The sequence below is a fragment of the Papilio polytes genome, unplaced genomic scaffold (assembly GCF_000836215.1).
Source record: "Papilio polytes unplaced genomic scaffold, Ppol_1.0 DF823934.1, whole genome shotgun sequence".
Lineage (NCBI taxonomy): Eukaryota > Metazoa > Arthropoda > Insecta > Lepidoptera > Papilionidae > Papilio > Papilio polytes.
In genome coordinates, this window is record NW_013525270.1 from 1,459,466 (window position 1) to 1,479,260 (window position 19,795).

General features: G+C 31.6%; 1 protein-coding gene across 1 annotated transcript in view; it reads left to right on the top strand.

The window, feature by feature from the left end:
- The first annotated feature begins 12,506 nt into the window (after positions 1 to 12,506).
- LOC106101965 overlaps positions 12,507 to 19,795 on the top strand; it is a 71,437-nt gene continuing 64,148 nt past the window's right edge. Inside the window, exon 1 of the mRNA XM_013281356.1 lies at positions 12,507 to 14,341. Within this exon, the coding sequence (XP_013136810.1) occupies positions 13,099 to 14,341 (1,243 nt within the window). The 5' untranslated portion in view covers positions 12,507 to 13,098. The remainder of the gene's footprint in view (positions 14,342 to 19,795) is intronic.

The following is a 19,795-nucleotide window of genomic DNA, read 5'->3' on the forward strand; positions in this document are numbered from 1 at the left end:
TGTTTACATGTCAATTGCAAATGTCAAAATGACACGATGACAAACTATGGCAACCTAGCTTCCTTGATGTTGGCAGCTTGTACTTTATGATCCCTTTCCCACATGAAGGCAATTTTCCAATTATTTCCCCCTTTTTATAGCATGGAAAAATATAGCCTAAATAATATCAAAAGTGCAGAGATTTTTATTCGAGAAAATATTATTAAAAAACATGCCGTGTTTGCTGACATCCTACGATACAAAGTAGTGTGTGTTTACGATTTATTACATTAGTATAGATATAGATAATATATATCATCACACGAATTATTGGTCTTCCTATTTCTCATGTATTTGTTATCTGTGGTTATATAACAAAAACAGATCTAATTTTACGTCTATTGTTTTTAGATAAATTTCCATAAAATTCAGTAAGCAATGATCGCGTGCGCAATTATCATGAACAATGGTGTTGATTTACGATTCTATGGTATTGTTGTCGTCGGGGAATATTCAGGGGCGTATTAGTACAGCGGAGTTTGTGTGAAACAGCGATATTCAATTGTTCCTATGTAATGGATGACAGTTGTCGAAAAATCCGAATTTTTAATTAATATACGGTTAATATATCTTCGTTCTTCACGTTTGAGTTTAACCGGTTTTAGAACATTGTTTTTAGATTAAAATTATTATGACTATCTAAGTAAAAGTATATACAATTTATATAACTAAGATATTTTTGGATTGACATTCTTTGTCTTTGGAAGGTACTGTTTCTTTCTTTACCATAGCTTATAGCATTTTGTCATGTTATATTACTTCTTTTACACGTTTTTCTAGTACACTAAGAGATTAAATTTTACATTTTCCTTTGAAATAAACGCAGGATATAAAGTGCTAAACCAATAGCAGGACTGTGTCGAGCGCTAAGCCAATACAAAGCGAGTTTCAAATGAACTCTGGACGCAAACATGATATAACAATTCTTTATGAAATTGAATTTAATATTTATTGCTATTTCCAATTTAATGTGCACATTATTATTAACTCGCTGTTCTCGTGCGGCTTCATCCGCGTGGAATTAGGGTTTTTATCCAAAATATTTACCCTCTAAGTTTAATGGCAATGGCAGTTTAAAATATGTAGCCTAAAGCATGACGTAAGTGTGCTGCGTAAATATGCTGTAATTGCTGACATCTTAACAAAGAAGTGTGTGTTTACGTTTTATTATAATAGTATAGAAGTATAGATAACGGTTACTCCTATACTTTACAGTTCTGAAGCTTTGACTACGAACGACGGAGATGACGGAAGACAGATTAACCAGGAGGTCAAAAGCCTGTTGCGGCAACCCTAAGGGTGTAGCATAAACACTCGGAGATGATGAGTCTTGAAACTTTATTTAACATTATTGTTACTATCTTGGGAGTTCCTTGTTTATTTTTTTATTAGAACATCAGGCCAACATCAAAATATGAATTGTTTGTAAAAGTTGTGTAATAACTTGCATTTACTACTTAATACTTAAGATTTCTTAAGTCAGTAGATGACGTTTAACAAACAGATGACAATAGAAGATTGATCCATGATATTTTTTCCCAGTCTATAAATTTTAGCCATTAGTCTATTGGTCCTTGGTTAACTATCTCTGTGCAATATATGGGCAGTTTGCCCTAACTCTCCGCCCGAGTAATGTAATTAAAGCTCTACAAAGTTTGTGAAGAGGAAATATCGATCCCGTATCCGGTGTAAAATACGTGTAGAATTCTATTAGCTCTCAACCAATATTGATTTAGTTACCAATTTATAACGAATCATTAAACTGGCGAATAAGTTGAGATAATGTATTTAATTGTTATTGAAAATAAAACTGTGTAACAAATTATGTAATTATTACTGCAGCTCATCGTACAAGGAAGGATCCACGGAAAGCGAAGCGTAGGTCTAAGAAGAACGTCCTGGCTCAAAAACCTACGCCAGTGGTATGGAAAGAGCACCCGTTCACTCTTCAGAGCCGCGGTGTCAAGAACGAAAGTCGCTCTAATGATCGCCGAACTTCGGAAGAAGATGGCACTTTAAGAAGAAGAAACAAATTATTTGTCAAAATAAAGAACTTCTTTATAGAGACAACTCGGCAGTAATTACAGTGAGGAAAGATTTCCAAGTCGTTGGATTCACAAGCAATGTGCAGTTTAGTGGATTCAAAGCACGTTTCGTAACAGTCGAAATTAGTTTGTTCAGATTGCGTCTCGCAACACAGCTAGTACGAAGTTTCATTAAATTTGTTTTTAATATAACATATTACGTTTTCCTTTTTAATTTAATAATGTCTTTTTTTATTTTATAAATAGTATGTTAGAAGAATCTCTTTTAAATACATATCAACTAAATTCATTTTTTCTGTATTTTTTCAGAAAAAACTATTAGATCTATTTAAAAATAGTATTTTAAATTTTTTCGCTCCCGATTCTGCATTATACATTATTGTATAACTCATCTTACCTAAATAGTCTGTAGTCACTAAACTACTTGACTCTTCTCTATCTATTTCTATTTCGTGTGAATTTTTATTTTCTTCAAGTCTCTTTGGTGCGTGACATGGAACGTCTAAAATTCGACATTATTGAATTCCTGGCTTTCAGTTATTGGAGTTATCGCGTTAAGTAAATCATGTTTTGGAATGCGAAGCGATGAAACTGGGACGCAATATCGTTACATCAGAATAACTACTGGCCGTTTGTAGCGATACAAAGATATTCAGGACAATATATGCCATATTATACAAACTATGACATAATTATTGTGTAACCTACAGACATTGTATTATTTATTAAGGAAAACAAATACCAATATAAACAATACATAATTCAAAAAATGATACATTGTTAAGTCATCACTGAGGGATTCACTTAAAAATTCAGTATGCAAAAAGTTACAGAAAGCTACTCTTAAAAAAACCTCTAAATGATATTTAGTACGACAGTTCATTTGTCTCATAATTTTACCTTATGAACTGCCTAAATAAAAGTGAACCATACTTTTAAAAGCTATACTCAATATCATTGTCTAATATCGTATGTTTTAACCAACCCATACGTTTATATTAATATTTGTATCAACGTTTATACACAAGGCACAGTCATACTAGACATTATTAAAGTCTAATAAGATTTGAGTGCACAATTAGTTGCCTAGCTAAGTAAATCTTCCACCCAGGATGTCCGTTAAAAAAGGTTGCAAGCGGTCGCTAGAGATTCAATTATTTCTTCCTAAGACATTCCGCTTCAGCTATTTCATTTTTATAGAAATAAGATTTGCTTGCCGGTAAAATGTTGCGGCAACGTTCCGTTACATTAACCAACATATATTTATCGATTAATGTAAACGGAAAAACAATAACAAACCTCCCTGTCTTAGAAAAATAGAGAAAAATCGAAATAACAATTGAGCAGAATAAACAATGTGTATTAACTAAAATTTGTGGTAGCCAATGCAAAAAACAATTTGAAGTATGTCTTTAAGAAAAAACACCTAATAACACTTAAAAACACGACATCACATTAGTAATAAAAGCATGTTATTAGCCATTAAGCAAAAGCAATAACGAATTAAATCACAAACTGCTGCATGTTAAAATTAGCGGTATGGATTTAACATGCTATGAAACAGAACAAACCATATTTGAACAGAGGGAGCCAAAACAATTACTAATACATTGGATAGATTTCGTGGTAATTTCAGATGCCGTTTCCAATCTGTTTATTCATATTAGTTTATGGGCTTCACTGTTTTATCTGTTACTAGCTTTCGCCCGCGACTCCGTCCGCATGGTATTAAAAAAGCCACGTAGCCTATATGTTCTGAGACTATCCTCTACACATATGCCAAATTTCATTGAGATTCGTACAGCAATTTAGGCTACAAACTCTAACAAAAATACTTTCACATTTATAATAATAGTATGATAGTTGTATGCATTACGGTAACTAACTTTTCTAAATTCTTCGTTTGTGTTTCGAATATTATTATATAAGCCAATTTTACTTTTTAACGCAGTATCGTAAAGACATTCTTTAGATTGCAATTTAAAACTGAACTGTACTACTAGAAACAATTGACTACATTATTCTACAATCGTCTCTAAGAACTGAAGCAGACACCCGGCAGGAGATTATAAAGTTTACATTTTCTTTTCTAATATCAATTCTTTAGATACAAATAAAAGATAAATTCAACAATTTGGTTTCGTTATATTTACAATTATGTGAAGAAAAGTAATTATGAAAAACAATAACGCGCATTGTTAGTTTAATAAAATGATTTAATATTTTAATTGGGTCTCACAAAGCGGGAACGCAGTTGAGGTATTTCATTTTGTAACATGTGTACACAATAATGAATCACTCTTAGATATGGACGTATATGTAAGTAATTAAATGGAAGCTGCTTTATACTGTATGATTAATTAATACGAAAGTAAATGAAAGTCTAATGTTGGGGTTATCCGGGAAAATAGTTATAAGCATTTTATAATCATTATTATAAAGATAGTGGAAAAGAAAATCAGATACCTTTTAAAAAAAATAGCAAACATTCTTAATGATAAAAATGCTAGTTAAAATTAATTTTAGATTGTTACATGTTACATTCTGCTTACAACCGATTATCCTAGTTATCAGGCAGACACGAAGATGTCTACTCGACATGTAAGGTTATAAGGCTTATGAATATGCAAATGAACAGTCGCAGCTCTAGAAAGAGGTCAACAGTTGAGCGAGCATCTCCCATGAGTGAAGTCAAACTTCTTTCACTATCTTGGTTGAAACTGATTGCGGTTTCACCTTTCAATGCTGCTAAAAATTTTAATCTACGTCTACGAAAATTTTAAACATCCTGTATATGACAATATGACATGCAATGCAATGCAAAGCTTTATGGGAGCCCCAGTACTTAATAGATACACAAACACGCATGAATAACAAATCATGTCAATTGGCACAAAGCCAATGAAGGCAAGTCCAGCCCATGTGGAATTTATGTTTAAACAAACTGAATAATAGGATGTTAGTACATTGAGTTCTTTTTTCATAATGAAAGGGCAAATAAGCAATGTTCAACGACGATCACAACAAGGAACTACAAATGTATACCCAGATTTTGAGGAAATAGTATGGTTCGTGGAGGACCCTGAAATGTTTGAAATCATGGTTGTTAATCTTAAGACAACCAACAAACTACTTTCGTCGTTTTGAAAATAGAATAAACTTCTCTGTTATTTGACGTAACCTTTATATTTTAAAAATTGAGGACTGAAAATGTTTTTTTTTTAAATAGAATATCATATTTAGCATTACCATTTGAGTATTAATGAAATATTGTCACATTAACGACACCATTACTGAAAATTGATGGCCATAATAAGCCCAACTGAATGTCAACCTAATGAAGTTGACATTTTCGATTTTGTGTGTTTGATATCCTTATTTAATTTTAAAGTTAAATATTTAGTTATTACTTTTTAATATACTAACTCAATATTATGTATATAGCTTTTAAAATACTTGCCACATTAAAGCAAAAGCTTAATTTGAGTTAAACATTATCGTAACAATTATAAAATCTTTTTCTTAATTATGTCAATTCAATAAATCGACATTTATACAATTAAATGTACACAGTAAAATACTACCTTATGTTACAAGAAGGCCGAAAATATAGCAAATATAGTATTTTAAGTCATTTTTCTAAAACGAATATATTTTCACAGCAATGTGATTTGTTTGCCGTAAAGGAGGTTTCCTCCATCGTTCCGTTTAATCAAGCGGCGACTTCGCGGTTAATGGAATCGGAAAACCATCAGCGAAGCCTCAGATTAATGATTGATCAAGCATCGCGTTGCACGGAACACCTCATTGGTGATTTTTACGCGTTTAAAATACTCTATTTACGCTAAAACTTTATATTATATGCCTGCAAAACAAGGAAACAGACAGGTCTATAAGTCTTTAAGTTTATATATGCAATTGCCTGCGACTCCGACCGTGTGGTATTAAAAAAATAAACAAAAGTAAGTAGCATATTGTGTTCTTCTAGATTATGTTTTACATCAGTAACAAATTTCAGATCAGATCCGTTCAGCAGTTTTGGAATACGAGGCAAACTTTAATATCCATCCATCCATAATCTGCCAACCCAATTAGTGTTCCATTACTCGAATCCTTTTATCTCACTTGTCATGTGATTAACACTGAAATCGATTTTCACAATTTCTAACAATAATTTGTGAGATTTTTGGAGCGAAAATGGTTTTAAAGAAGATCTTAATTTTAAAAGTGTTTTCTAAATCAAATAAACTGTAGTAGCGGTCACTTAAATTCTTAAACAATTACAGAGAGCCCTATTTTCTTTCATTTGAAAGGCATTGTAGGAATACCACGTAGGGTTCGTACCGCAATATTTCTTTGTCACTGTGACAAAGACAAATCATCACCTCAACAATAGCAAGTACAAATTAACGCTATTGTTTTCTATTTACATAAAATTTCTACTTTATTTACATTCCACATTTAATATTAGCATTTTTCTTAATAAGTTATGTATTTTGAATTGAACTGTGGTCGTAAAGTTTGCTGTAGGTGGCGTTTTTCAAATTTCTAAATCATCTAAACTTCGCTGTAATGCTTCGAAGATACGATATTTTATTATTAACTAGCTTTCGCTCGCGACTCCGTCCGCGTGGTATTAAAAAAAAACAAAAGTAAAAAGCCTATGTGTTCTTCCACACTATCCTCTACATCTGCGCCAAATTTCATAGAGAGTCAGAAGCATCTATCCATAAACGGAAGAAATAGTATCCTATGTCCGTCTCCTGGCTCTGAGCTACCTCCTCACTAATTTTCAGCCATATCGGTAAAGCCGTTCTTGAGTTATAAATAGTGTAACAAACACGACTTTCTTTTATATATATATAGATTTATGATTATCAAGCAATTCTGAATGATGCTTGACCCGTTCTTTAAGGGCTTCGGTTGCTAATAAGCATACGCATTCTTATTTTAATTTTCTTTAAATATAGCATATTTTTTCAACATTTAAATAACGTATATTTAGAAAGTTGGTATTGAACTTTTCTACGTATAATGTTTATACGAATTAAAACATTTTAGCGATATTATGTTCCTTGCACACTGGTTGCAGTAAATTTATTATAAACAATTTATTATAAGGTGTCGTTACCAACTGACAGCTTACCAGCTTTTGGAATACAGCCAGAAGTGCACCACAGCTCAGGTACATATATATGATATGCGATCCTGGTACTGCCTTCAAAATCACAAACATTTTTACGGCTTAACAATATTAAAAACATAATAGAAACAAGTATATTAAATTAAGGGATTTCGAAATAAATAAAGAGTCAATAGAAATAAACAACAAACTCTAAATAATCTCTTTGCAAAGCAAGCAAACATTTAGCATATTAACATAACAGAGAGAATGTCAAAGGTTCGGTGGCTGGGCAATAAATCGATCTAATCTATCACTGTCAGAAACCCTCACGGGGAAATACATAATTTCCTGGGCATAAAAGAAATGCTAATAACAAGTCGTGTATTTAATACTTTTAAAACATCGTTAACCATATTGTTTCTGTTTTAATGGAAAAAATATAAGCTTTAGAAGAATAATTTGTCAAATTCTCAATTGCAAATTTCAAAATTACCGTTACCATAATAACTTTGCCTCCTTGTTGGCAGCTTGTAGTGTATGGTCCCTTTCCCACCTGAAGGTTTTTTTCCAGCATTTTAACCCCCAAGTTTAACAGCTTGAAAATATATAGCCTAAAGCGTGTCGTAAGTGTAGGGGTTTTTATTAAAGAATCAATTATTCAAAAATATGCTGTGATTGCTGACATCATACGCCACGAAGTACTGTGTGTTTACGCTTTATTATATTAGTATAGATTCAATTATTTTATTCTTTATTTCGTCCGGAAATAAAACAATGTTATCATCAATCGGAGTCACAGAAAGAGAATTTCAAACGAATCAAAATACTTTGTACCTTCAAGTGAACGATCTATGTTTATTTCATTTTCTTTTTCATTGGACGTTCTGATGTTTAGAAAAGGTCGAGAGTTCTTCAATGTTATCATTCATCAGTAAAAGCCTTCCAGAAATGAAAATTCATCGTCCATTCTAATCCTAATATTATAAGAAAAATATTTTTGGAATTTATTAATGAAAAATCTATACTATTATAATAAAGCGTAAACACACACTTCTTTATTGTCTAAGATGTCAGCAATTACAGTATATTTTTTAATAATTATTTTTTTTAATAAAAAGCCCTACACTTACGTCACGCTTTAGGCTATATGTTTTCACACCGTTAAACTTACGGAGTAAATATTTTGGATTAAAGCCCTTATGTGGGAAAGAGACCATATGTTGCTGCCAACATAAAGGAAGCAAGGTAGCCATGGTTTTTCATCATGTCATGTCATTTTGACATTTGCAATTGGCATATTTAAACAATGTAATAAAATTTTCATAATTTTACGCGGATGAAGTCGCGCGGGAACAGCTACTTACTTATATAAAAATTAGTACTTAATTTTTCAGCCTTAATTAAGAAGTCAAGGCAAACTTTGATATCTACAAAAATTAGATCCAGGCTACATTAATTGTGCCAATAAAAAAAATTATGTAGACAAATTAATAAAAGCTCGACTATCAATATTGTAAATTTGGTCAAAAATATTACTTTACTGGCAACAATTTGTCGATTTATTGTAGAAGAAAAAATGCATGCTTCGTTATCTTAGCCGTAGGCATACCAGGCCCCTGTTTTCGCGGGACTCTTGACTTGTTTAAGGTTCATGCATATGCAAATCAACTAACGTGTCTTTGAAGTAAGGGATACAAACCATGCATTCTGCGAACTGAAAAGATATATTACTATGTATAGTTTAAAACAACATACTATCAATATAAAAGTGGTAGAAATTTTACAGAACTCATTATTATTCATCTAACAATTAACATGTTAAAAAATTATGTTAAAATTATTAAGGACCTATCCCACCACTGGCTGATAGAGGCTCAGTTAAAAATGACGTCACTGTCAGATAAGGTAACAAAATCCTTTCCATCACATATTTGGATCACACGTTGGATTGTTATCAGACAATGTACTTTTTGGTAGGACAGACCCTTAATGTAAGACGATTTTGAAACGAATACTCTAAGAAAAAGGGGTTTTATGAAAAATTGTATAGTACTTTAGAAGTTAACTTGCAAGTCGCCAGTAATTACTTTGGCAGTATTTACCTTCTGGACTTCTTTGCTCGCGTGTTGCATGTTACGTTCAAAGCAGAAAATAAAGCTAAGCGTAAATATTTACTTTACTTTTCTTTACAGTAGCAAAATAAGTACTAAATAAAACTTTAGCGAACATTCCAAATTAATAACTTTTCGTATTACAAATCAGAATTTAACAAGATTAATTCCTAAGACGAATAAAATCTATAATCCATTAAACGTTTACTCTTCTACTTGTGTTGGATTCGGGTTATTTGTTTGTTAGTAAAAGACACAATATGACGTTTACTTTTTTGGCTTACCTGGTGCATTTAGTTTGAATTATTAAATTTAAACCATTAGATTTAGTAGAAAACGTCCTCTCAAAAGAATGATTAAATAAAAGAAAAGCCAGTGGTGACGTTTTTGCTCGCGTGCACCGCACCGTCTGTGTTTAATGGGTTTAACGCAAAAAGAAGTGCAATGAATGGTCTTGCTTTTATTGGACTGAAATGAACGAAAATGTTGGATAAATTTTATCACATGTTTTAAAATAATTTGGAAACTTTAACATATAGGTTTATATCTATACTAATAAATGTTATAAAAAGGAAAGATTTGTATTTTTGTATGTATTGAAATAACTCAAAAAATACTGGGCATATTTTAAAAATTCTTTCACCGTTAAAAGGTAATTTATCTGTGAGTGACATAGGCTATATTTTTATTATTTTTTAATTTCACGCAGAAGTCGCGAGGATCAGTTAGAAGTTATTAAACCAAAGATATTAAATTAATGAATAGTAAGTATTAATTATTGCTACTGGAAGTAAACGCTATTAACCCCCATTTGATATTAAACGGTAACATTTTGGTACTGAAATTAGCTCAGCAATAAATACAAGTTTCATATGTTTTAAAGATTATTTCTCTCTAGACACATAGCTATAGGTTTCCATTGTAATCTAATATTAGTAATAGAATGATTTGTAGCAATTTTTTAGAATGAATTCCAATCGAATTTTAAACAAAAATGTAGGAAACGTTTGTTTACATTATCAACACCGCTCCTGGCAACGCTCCAGGTAACCTTACGTCTACAACGTAGACAATAAACGATATTTTTACAACATTCACCCTAAATATAATTAACTGTATTTAATTCCAAAAACATGTTGATTCATTTAAATAAAAAATCTATATTACCATTTATTAGGAAAAACCTATAAAACTATGTAGGTTTGATACCCAACATGTCGTTCCCATTTCTTCCAATTTGAGTTATACTAAATGAGATATTTAAAAACTTCAAATAAATTATTTACAGAATAGCATTTACCCCTGACATTTCCTTGCCATTTCCTTGCCCTGGTCAGTTGTTATAAGTCCATATTTTGAAAGAAAACTATAAATACGACCGGCAACATGATGAGGAGACGACATTGTTAAAGTATAAATAGAAAATATATGTGCGTAGTATCGTGGGTGTTGTAAGAGATGCCAGAGGGTAGTGTCTGATAGACAGACTTCTGAATATATTTACTTAGGTCCTTTTTCTAAAACCCATTAATAAATTTACTAGATAAATATGCATTTTAGTATTTAAGTTAGGAGATATATTAAGTATGACGGTGTTATACATATTTGTGAGCACATGAAAATATTTTCTCCAAAAAGATCTGTTCAATGTATCGAACAACTTAAAATAGGGCATAGCAAATGAACTAAAGGCTCTTAATCTTAAATCCAATTACTTGAATTTACTAAATGAGACCCTTTCATATTTAATTTAAAACTGAAACAAATTAATTATTAGACGCCTACTCAAACATGCGCCGCAATAAATATGCTAATATCGAAATATCGTTTGCTACACCATTTCGTTAGGCGCGCTACGGTCTCATCAAGACCAGCTGGCATCGTAACAAACAGAAGAACTTTTGTACCAGTTTATTAGACTTTTATTTGTTTTATTAATCATTACTATAAGATTTAGGTAATCTAAAATTAATCTAAAATTTTCCCGATTTGCTTGAAGTTTAGATTTATGTAGCTTAAGGTCCTATTTTTCAATTTTACCAGTGAATTCAGGTTCAATTCAGACAATCAGACTGCATAAAAAGCGTTGCAAAATAAATTTTCACTTCAATTGTGAAAAATCCAACGATTTGATTTCAAATGCAGGTCCGGCACTCTAATATCTGTTGGTATCAAAGGCAGCTGCGGCGGTTGCCAACTGTTATTGCAGCAGGATTCATTCATGCGGATACCAAGAGATTCCGAACATAAAACAATTAAATTGAGGTTACCACAGCGATAATTTTGAACCTTCATTTATAGTTTATAATTTTATCGCCAATAAAAAGTCACCAGACGTTAATACAATTTTAATTATCGATAGGACATTCAGACAAACATTCCTTAAAATTAAAAAATAATATTAAAATATGCCTCTGTTACACCTTTGTTACTCCCTGGTAATGTAGCTTTTTAATAGTGAAAGAATTTTTGATATCGGCCCAGTAGTTTTTGAGTTATTTCAAAACATAAAAAAATCCTCTTTTATAAAATTAGTATGGATACGAAGATAGATACAAGCGCAGATAATAAAAGTAAGAACGTAATCTATAAACGATGTTGTATATCTGAAGCTAGAACTATTATAACACCCACAACAATATAAAATGGCTGCGGATTACATCATCAAATACATTTCTATAGGAATAAAAAATATCTTAGGAATTTGTATTATTATTATTATGTAATGTCAACTGCAAAATAGAAGGCATGAGATCCGGGTGGAACAAAAAATTGATACGAAATGTAAATATCAATAAAGCAATATATACATAAAACATATAAGATTCCATTCGTGATATAAGAATTAGAGCAACTAAATAAATTAACATATATGTCCCATTTCAAACAAAACCTATCTTTTTGACCTTTTAATAACTTATGGATTTTCTAAGTGTATTAAATTAATTGCGCTTAAAAGAAAATGTTGAATTAATACAAAGTAATCGGCGTTTCTTGCATCAAATGCTTATGGTCACGCCGAGTGGTCAAATGAAAAACTGTGTCAAACCGAACAGTTGTTGCGTTTACGTCACAGATTATGCTTTTTGCTACACATCGGTTATGCGAGTAGTACTAGGTTCAAGGGAAGCCGGCCAGATTACCGACGTGTTCGTTCACTATTTATAGTGCCTCGCATCTGTTTAGCCGTTGGCTTTCAGTGTACAAATGACCGGAGCCGCGAACGTCCAAAAAATTGCGCGCGGTCCTAGCGATCGCAAACATTAGAACGATGTTAGGCCAAACAACGTGAAGTGTCAATTTGTTAGCAAGCATCGATATTTTTCGATTCAAAGTTGTGAAGTGATCGTCGATACGACTATAATAAATTCATTTTACTATTATAAAGTCATTAGACGGTGCAACTGCGCGCAATACTTGCACACGCGAATGATGCAATCGTTTTCAACATCCACCGTCTCTGTGCACTGTTATATTCAATCATTAAAAGTATTCGTCTGTGATGGTCATCGTGTGCTTAAAAATGTATGCGGAACGGATAGGAGAATCACGTGCTACTAAATTCGTGTGTGTTGAAAAACAAAATTGACATTGGTGCTATTTTCGAGTGCATGCCAAAGAATAGTGATGTTTGGCAAAATGCCAGTATTCATGGCTAACAGCTGATCGTAAACAAACAGATTACTATTAAGTAAACGTTTAATACAGGTTTCCCAAGTTGAAATAAGTTAATCGATATAAAAACAAATGCCGAGAAATAATAAAAGTATATTAAAAGATGGAGAACGAAGAAGATTCTAGTGATAGTAACGGTCCAATTATAGATGACAATGTTATTCGAATTCAACTTCGTAAACCTTCACACAGAAAATGGGAACTACGAACGCGAAATCATTCACCAGGAATCAGATTTCCAACGGTGCAGCTTTTCGACTGCGAAGGAAATCTATTAGTAGAAACAAACGACGAAAATATATCTATTAAAAGTTCCGATTATGAAGAACCTCATTTACGGACTAGTCAATCCTTACGTGAGAAAGATTACAAACATGTTATAAATCATAAACTACCTCGTAAGCACAACACTATTTCAGGTGACAGGGTGTACACTCGTGTATTCAGGACCCCAGTGTTGTTGAAAGAAAACAATAACGTTAGTTATATTGTTAAGAATAATGATAGTGTATGCAACATTCCAAGTAAGCTTACAGTTAATAATAATTTTAATAATCTACATCCCAGCAGTATTGAAACTACTCCGTTTCATTCAGAAGGACCTAGTGAAGCTAGTAGTTACAAAAGTTCAGATAATGAAACATGTGGAGACGATAAAGAAATATTGGTTTGTAACGATTTTAATCATATCAATGGAGAATCAAATAATGAATTGCCTTCGACTGAAGAAAATAAACCACACTTGGTACTACAAACTTCTCAATCTTTCAGCGACACTGCGCTGAGGGAAAGAAAAGTCAACAATGAAATAATACCGCGTTCGAATTCTGGTACTAATTTTTATAACTTACCCCGAAATAAAATTTCCTTCTTGAATACTTATTTAAGAAGTTTAGCTGTGAGACGAGCATCGAGTGCCAATTCTATCACTATACCTCGAACTATGAAGCCTTTAGTATCTTTTGAACCAGGTTCATGTAACGAGAAGTCAAAAAACGTAGAAGTAAAACAGGGAAATGATAAAACAAATGTCTTAAATGCTAGAGATGATATATCTGAAAGTGAATTCATTAACATGTCGACAGATGTCGCCGCTGATTGCGAATTAAGAAAACGATTGAAATTATATAGACGGGGATTGTCAGAAATTGAACAACGTGAACGAAAATTAAGTAGTTCTTCAAACAAAAGACGTTATTCTGTTAGTGATGCGATTCATTTAAGTCGATCATCGTCATCGGAAAGTGTCGATGAAGCTGATGTTGTACTGAATCGATTAAGAAGAAGAATATTTAAAAACAAAACAAGAGAAAAGCATCGCAGTATAGGACGGAGACAAGATGTATGTAAGTAAAGTATTATCAGTTAATTTACAACTGCCTTACTTCAATTGTTTTGTTACATAACATACCCTAATATATCGTCACCTGAGAAATAGACCGATTTTGTATTTCAACGCGAATCAAACGAGGAAACATTTTATGACGAAAACATTGGCACAGGTTAAAAAAGCAATTTAGAAATGTCTGTGTTAAATAACCTTTAATAGTTTATTTCAACGGTAATTTATTTCAATATTTACTACGCGATGACATGAAAATAACTTGGCTTTTAATTGAATGTTATAATTGTTGCCAAAATAATCTATGCCACCACTGTAACGACAACATTGTTGTCCGTAGTTGTTGCCAAAAATTAATAATTCTCTGAACAGACGTGTTAAGTAATTTCGTTTTAGACAGTTTTTAAACAAAACATACGCCTTTTTTAAGATTTTAAGGAACAAAAAATGATTATTACTTTGTGCAGTATTGTAATAAGTACGGGTACTGTAAATATGCCAGATACTGTTAGATTATCCTACGAGATATACTTCTTAGGACAATCTCAGCGTTACCCACGCGTTTATTATTTGTGCTACATACTGACTATGATAGTATCTTTGCGTAATTTTATTATTTACATCTTATAATTTGTTGGTTAATAGTTTATTAATATACAATTTAAATTTTCCATTATTTATTCTGATTTCTAAAAGCGAAAATAATTCTCTTTTAGTAGTAATTATGCTTCCATACCATTCGGTATACCTACTTAGGCAATGTAACTACTTACTAAAGACATGAATTTTAGTTGAAAACAAATAAAATCTTCGTTTCCTCTCCTCAACTTGGTTATTTGATAGTAATTTTTGTTTATAATATTCACAGTAATTATTTTTTACCAAATTTTCGTTTAAAAATAGTGGCATCTATGAATTATCACTACTTTTAAAGTTACTTTCGTTAACAATAGTGACGTATACTCACGCCATCTATGTTTAATATACGACAAAATTTTCCATCTAGCTGCGCTTGCCGACAACTTTCCAAACATGTTGAGTAATGAACAGAGACCTCCTTCGGCGTACGTTATAAACAATGCGAAAGTTGTTTTTTTTGTAACTTTTTTATTATCATGAAAGATTATCATCATCTTGTGCGAATTTTACCTAACGTTAGAATTTTGGAGCTTGACTTTTTCACTTTTTTCTACGTTTTAGAACAGCTCTAAATAAAATTGTAAATATTCTTCTGGTCTGAAATATTTAAATGTTATTGGTATCATTATAACTATACAATAAAACATCGTTTTGTATGTTTGCTGTGCTTATTAATTCATGTTAATTAAGTGAAATTATATGGTTAGCTTAACGTGAAATTAAGCAATATTTATTTTAAACGAACCTTACTTTTTAACAAAAATTCTAATGTAAGCGTAACGTCTTTAGATTAATTAAAAAAAATTATAATAGACAAAACTGAATATTGTGTAGGTATACCAAAACAATGTGATTTTTTTTAATATATTTCAATATTTCTTAGCTTTAAGCTCTTAAATACGCGCGAACATGGCTACGGATATTTTTAGGCTCCATTATAATAATCCGCTAAGTTATTATTAAAGCGTGAACAACAGGCTAATTTTTTCCTCAGGTCAAGGCCGCCCGGGTCGACTGCGACGCTAACGGTGTCTGTCATTAAACTTTTTTGTGTTAGAAACTAACAGCATTTTTTTTAACTAATCGATAAAGAAGTATGAAATGGTAAATTAAATTTAATAAGAGTGTTTTTTCTGTAAAAATAATTTTAAAAACAGTAACACATGCTTTAGTTAATACATGCGCAGTGACGGCGCCGCAAGTCAATATCCTCCTCAGCCAGAGTCGACGTGCCGCCATGACGCGATTTGCTTTCGCGTTTGTAACTCCATGGAAAAATATATAAGTTTATTATATCAAATTCGCTTTAATCAATTTTATTTTTTTTTAAAGATTAATGTAAATCCCTTTTAAAAAATAGTCAATCTATTTTTATACTGTGCTTTAAGTTCACGTACTTTTTACGTATTTGATAACAATATTTATAGATTTTTATGTTTTGAATTTAATTAAAGTATGGTAGAACTTTTTGTAAGAGATATAAAATTTCATGAAAAATGTATAGCCTATATTTTTTGTCAAAATTCAAGTTGTATCATTTTACGTCAGGTCTGAAGTTAGTTGTGAGTTTTGCCGCTAGAGTGGCAGAGATGCCGAACCAGCTGGTCCGTTTTGACAGTGTTCGGTGCACGTCGACTGGTTTGTGTTTGAGTGCCGGCGAGCGGCGCATTCCTGATTCACGTGTTTATCAAAGGATAATATTTCGATTTTTGACCTCCGCAACTTTCTTAGTAAACTTTTATGTAACTTGTGAAAGTTCTATAACAAAGTGAACGGTGACTATAGAAATGGAGCGATTTATGCCAACTGCGTTTGTTTGATTTAAGAAATAGTTTTGTTCCGTTGTTTTGTGTGAAAAGTATTAGTCGCATTGTAAGCGTCCAAAGTAACCTTTACGCTGTGACAGTTTATTTGTTTTGTTACCTTTTGAGACATTACCAGCGGGCACTAAGAAAAGAAGGTAAGAACAAATTATACGTCTTATAAGAATTATAATGTCAGTTTAAGTAAATATTAGCCAAATTAAACTAATTAACTTTTAAGTGTCGTTACTTTTGTATTAATAACATAACTTTTGAAACACGAAAATGTGTATGTTTAATTTAACAAAGGTCTTATAGGAAATTTGTAGAAAAATAATAAAGTAAAATGATAAATTGATTTAATAATAAACGTATTGTGTAAAAGTCTCGTTACTTAATTGTACTTTAATAGAATTGTAATACCTTTCTGTCGGTACAATTTTTAGAATAACATAGAAACAGAAATAACAATATAACCTTAAAACCATCGCGGTTGGCTCAGAAATTTTACCTGAGTTGGGGAGGACGACGTAACGTTATTTCTTGTATGTGGGTGTGTATTTTTGTGAAAATAAATGTGAAAAACAAAAGATATTTAACATTTAGTTTTAATTAGTAAGTTGATTTTATATTTAAATATTACTATCAAAGAATGTAAACGAAAAGTTTTATAGAAGATTGTTGATTTGACTTCCGGGAACGAATCTCAAATACATTATGCGACACGCACCTATTTACATCGTAATTTTCGCCAGTATGAAATACCTACTACTGCGTGTACGTAAATTTAATGTACTGTTTGGGTTATAATGAGTCACCCGTACTATACATACATAGCAACTATGTTTGCATTCACAAGTTTAATGAACCAATAACTTTGAGGAGGTTTCAAGAAAAATCTACAGCCAGATATAGTATTTTTAGTCTGTTATTTCACGCTTGATAATCACACACGTATATGTAACAACTAACAATAATATATGTTACTAGCCTAGACTGTATACACAAGAAAGATAGATCGTAGAAAATCTTGCTAGTATTCTATGAGGTCCTGGTATTTCATGGGTCAAACTGAGCAAGAATGATTTGCATTATCTCATTTATATCATACTAATATTATAAATGCGAAAATTAAGGTGGATGGATGGATGTTTGTTAGAGTTTGTAGCCTAAACGGGTGAACGGTTTTCGATGAAATTTGGTACAGTTGAAGAGGATAGTCTGGAAGAACACATAGGCTTATACCTAAAGAAATCTGCTTCCATTCCCAGATGAAAGTGTATCATCTCATAATTCGAATACTTTGTTTACTGTCGAATGAAGTATGGAATTCAGTTTTAAAAACAAACAGGACGTAGCAACAATACTTGTAAACAAACAATGATTTAACAAATACTTAGCCCACAATGATTTATTGTTTTTACACGATCCAATCAGTAAACAACTATGTTATAGCCGTCATTGTTTTTTGAATTAATGAAATAAATTAAAACAAGAGAAAAAGTCACTGACATTGAATTAAAAACAAACTTTAGAGAGAGTAAAATATCTAAAGATTTCGATACACTCGAAATAAATCTTCGGTTCTTGATTTATATATTAAGAGGTTACCAAATGATATTTACGTCGTCAAGGCGGGGTCAAAATTGTAATATAAAGTCATATATTTTCAAACACTATTCTACAATCCCTAGAGACCCGTGTAGATAACATAAAAATATTTCCCCGTCAATGTATCTTGTATTATCCCATTATAAGTACAAGCTATACTGATGTGTAATTTGTAATGCCAAAAAAGAAATATCGATATAATTACCGTTATCAAAACATTAACTCTTCTTCGCTGCTATGTTATTATTAATTACAATGTCTTATTTAGGTAGTAAATAGTTTTAAATTGGTATCTGTAGCGTTGTGATTAATCCTTAGTTTTTACAATATTTGGTCTTTTTCAGATACCCAAGTGAGGTAGACGTTTGCGATGTAGTATTTTAAAGGATAGTCGATAAAAGCTGACTTATTTAACAAAAAAATGAATGAATGTATCATAACTACATCTATCTCTTTCTATTTTTTGAGTTTTTGTAACTGCTTTCTCACGTGATGAGGATCACTGCACACCCTTCTAATCAACGAAGCGGTTACTTCACATTTTTGTATGACTTGTATGGAACAGAGATGGGTACACCGTGTTAAATAGTAGAATCTTAATACAAGACCCAATAGACAATCGAGTCACCATCCGAAAAAATATTTATGTATGAAAAACCAATACAAATTAAATGTTTAACATCGACTGTCCGTCTCTCATGACCGACATTACAAAGTAACAGTTCACTTATAATCCAGTTTCTAGAAAATAAACACGCATGTCTCTTTGGCACATTTACACTTAATTATCTACATTTAAGTAGAGAAAATGTTTACTAGTAATGCTCAGCCAAATCATTATCTACACTAATATTATAAAGAGAAATATTTGTATTTTTGTAGGTATTGAAATAACTCATAAATTAAGGGGACTATTTAAAAAAATTACCATTAAAAAGGTACATCAGTGAGTAACATAGGTTATATTTTTTAATTTCATGCGGATGAAATCGCAAGCAATTGCTAGTTTATTATAATTCTAATAATTGCATTTAACATCAAGGAACCACACCTTTATAATAACAAAGTCCACGTCTATTATAGTTTGTCTAAATAAGATAGATTACTTTGACAATTCATGTCACAATTTAGTAGGAATGGGTTGTGGAAAATAAAGCATGAATTTGATTTTCGATTTTTATTCTTATAGATGTTGGAATCGATAGGTTCATAGTTATAACTCATGGATTAAAAAAAAAACACTGTTTTCTCAATTTAATAATGACCTGCAGAATCATAACAAATAATAAGAGTAAATAAAAATTTACAACTATTATAGCTGTACGTAATCGAATTGGATTTCGCTATTATTATTGTCATCGCTAAATTTTCCACACTATAATCAATACAAGAATTGTCCTCTAAAT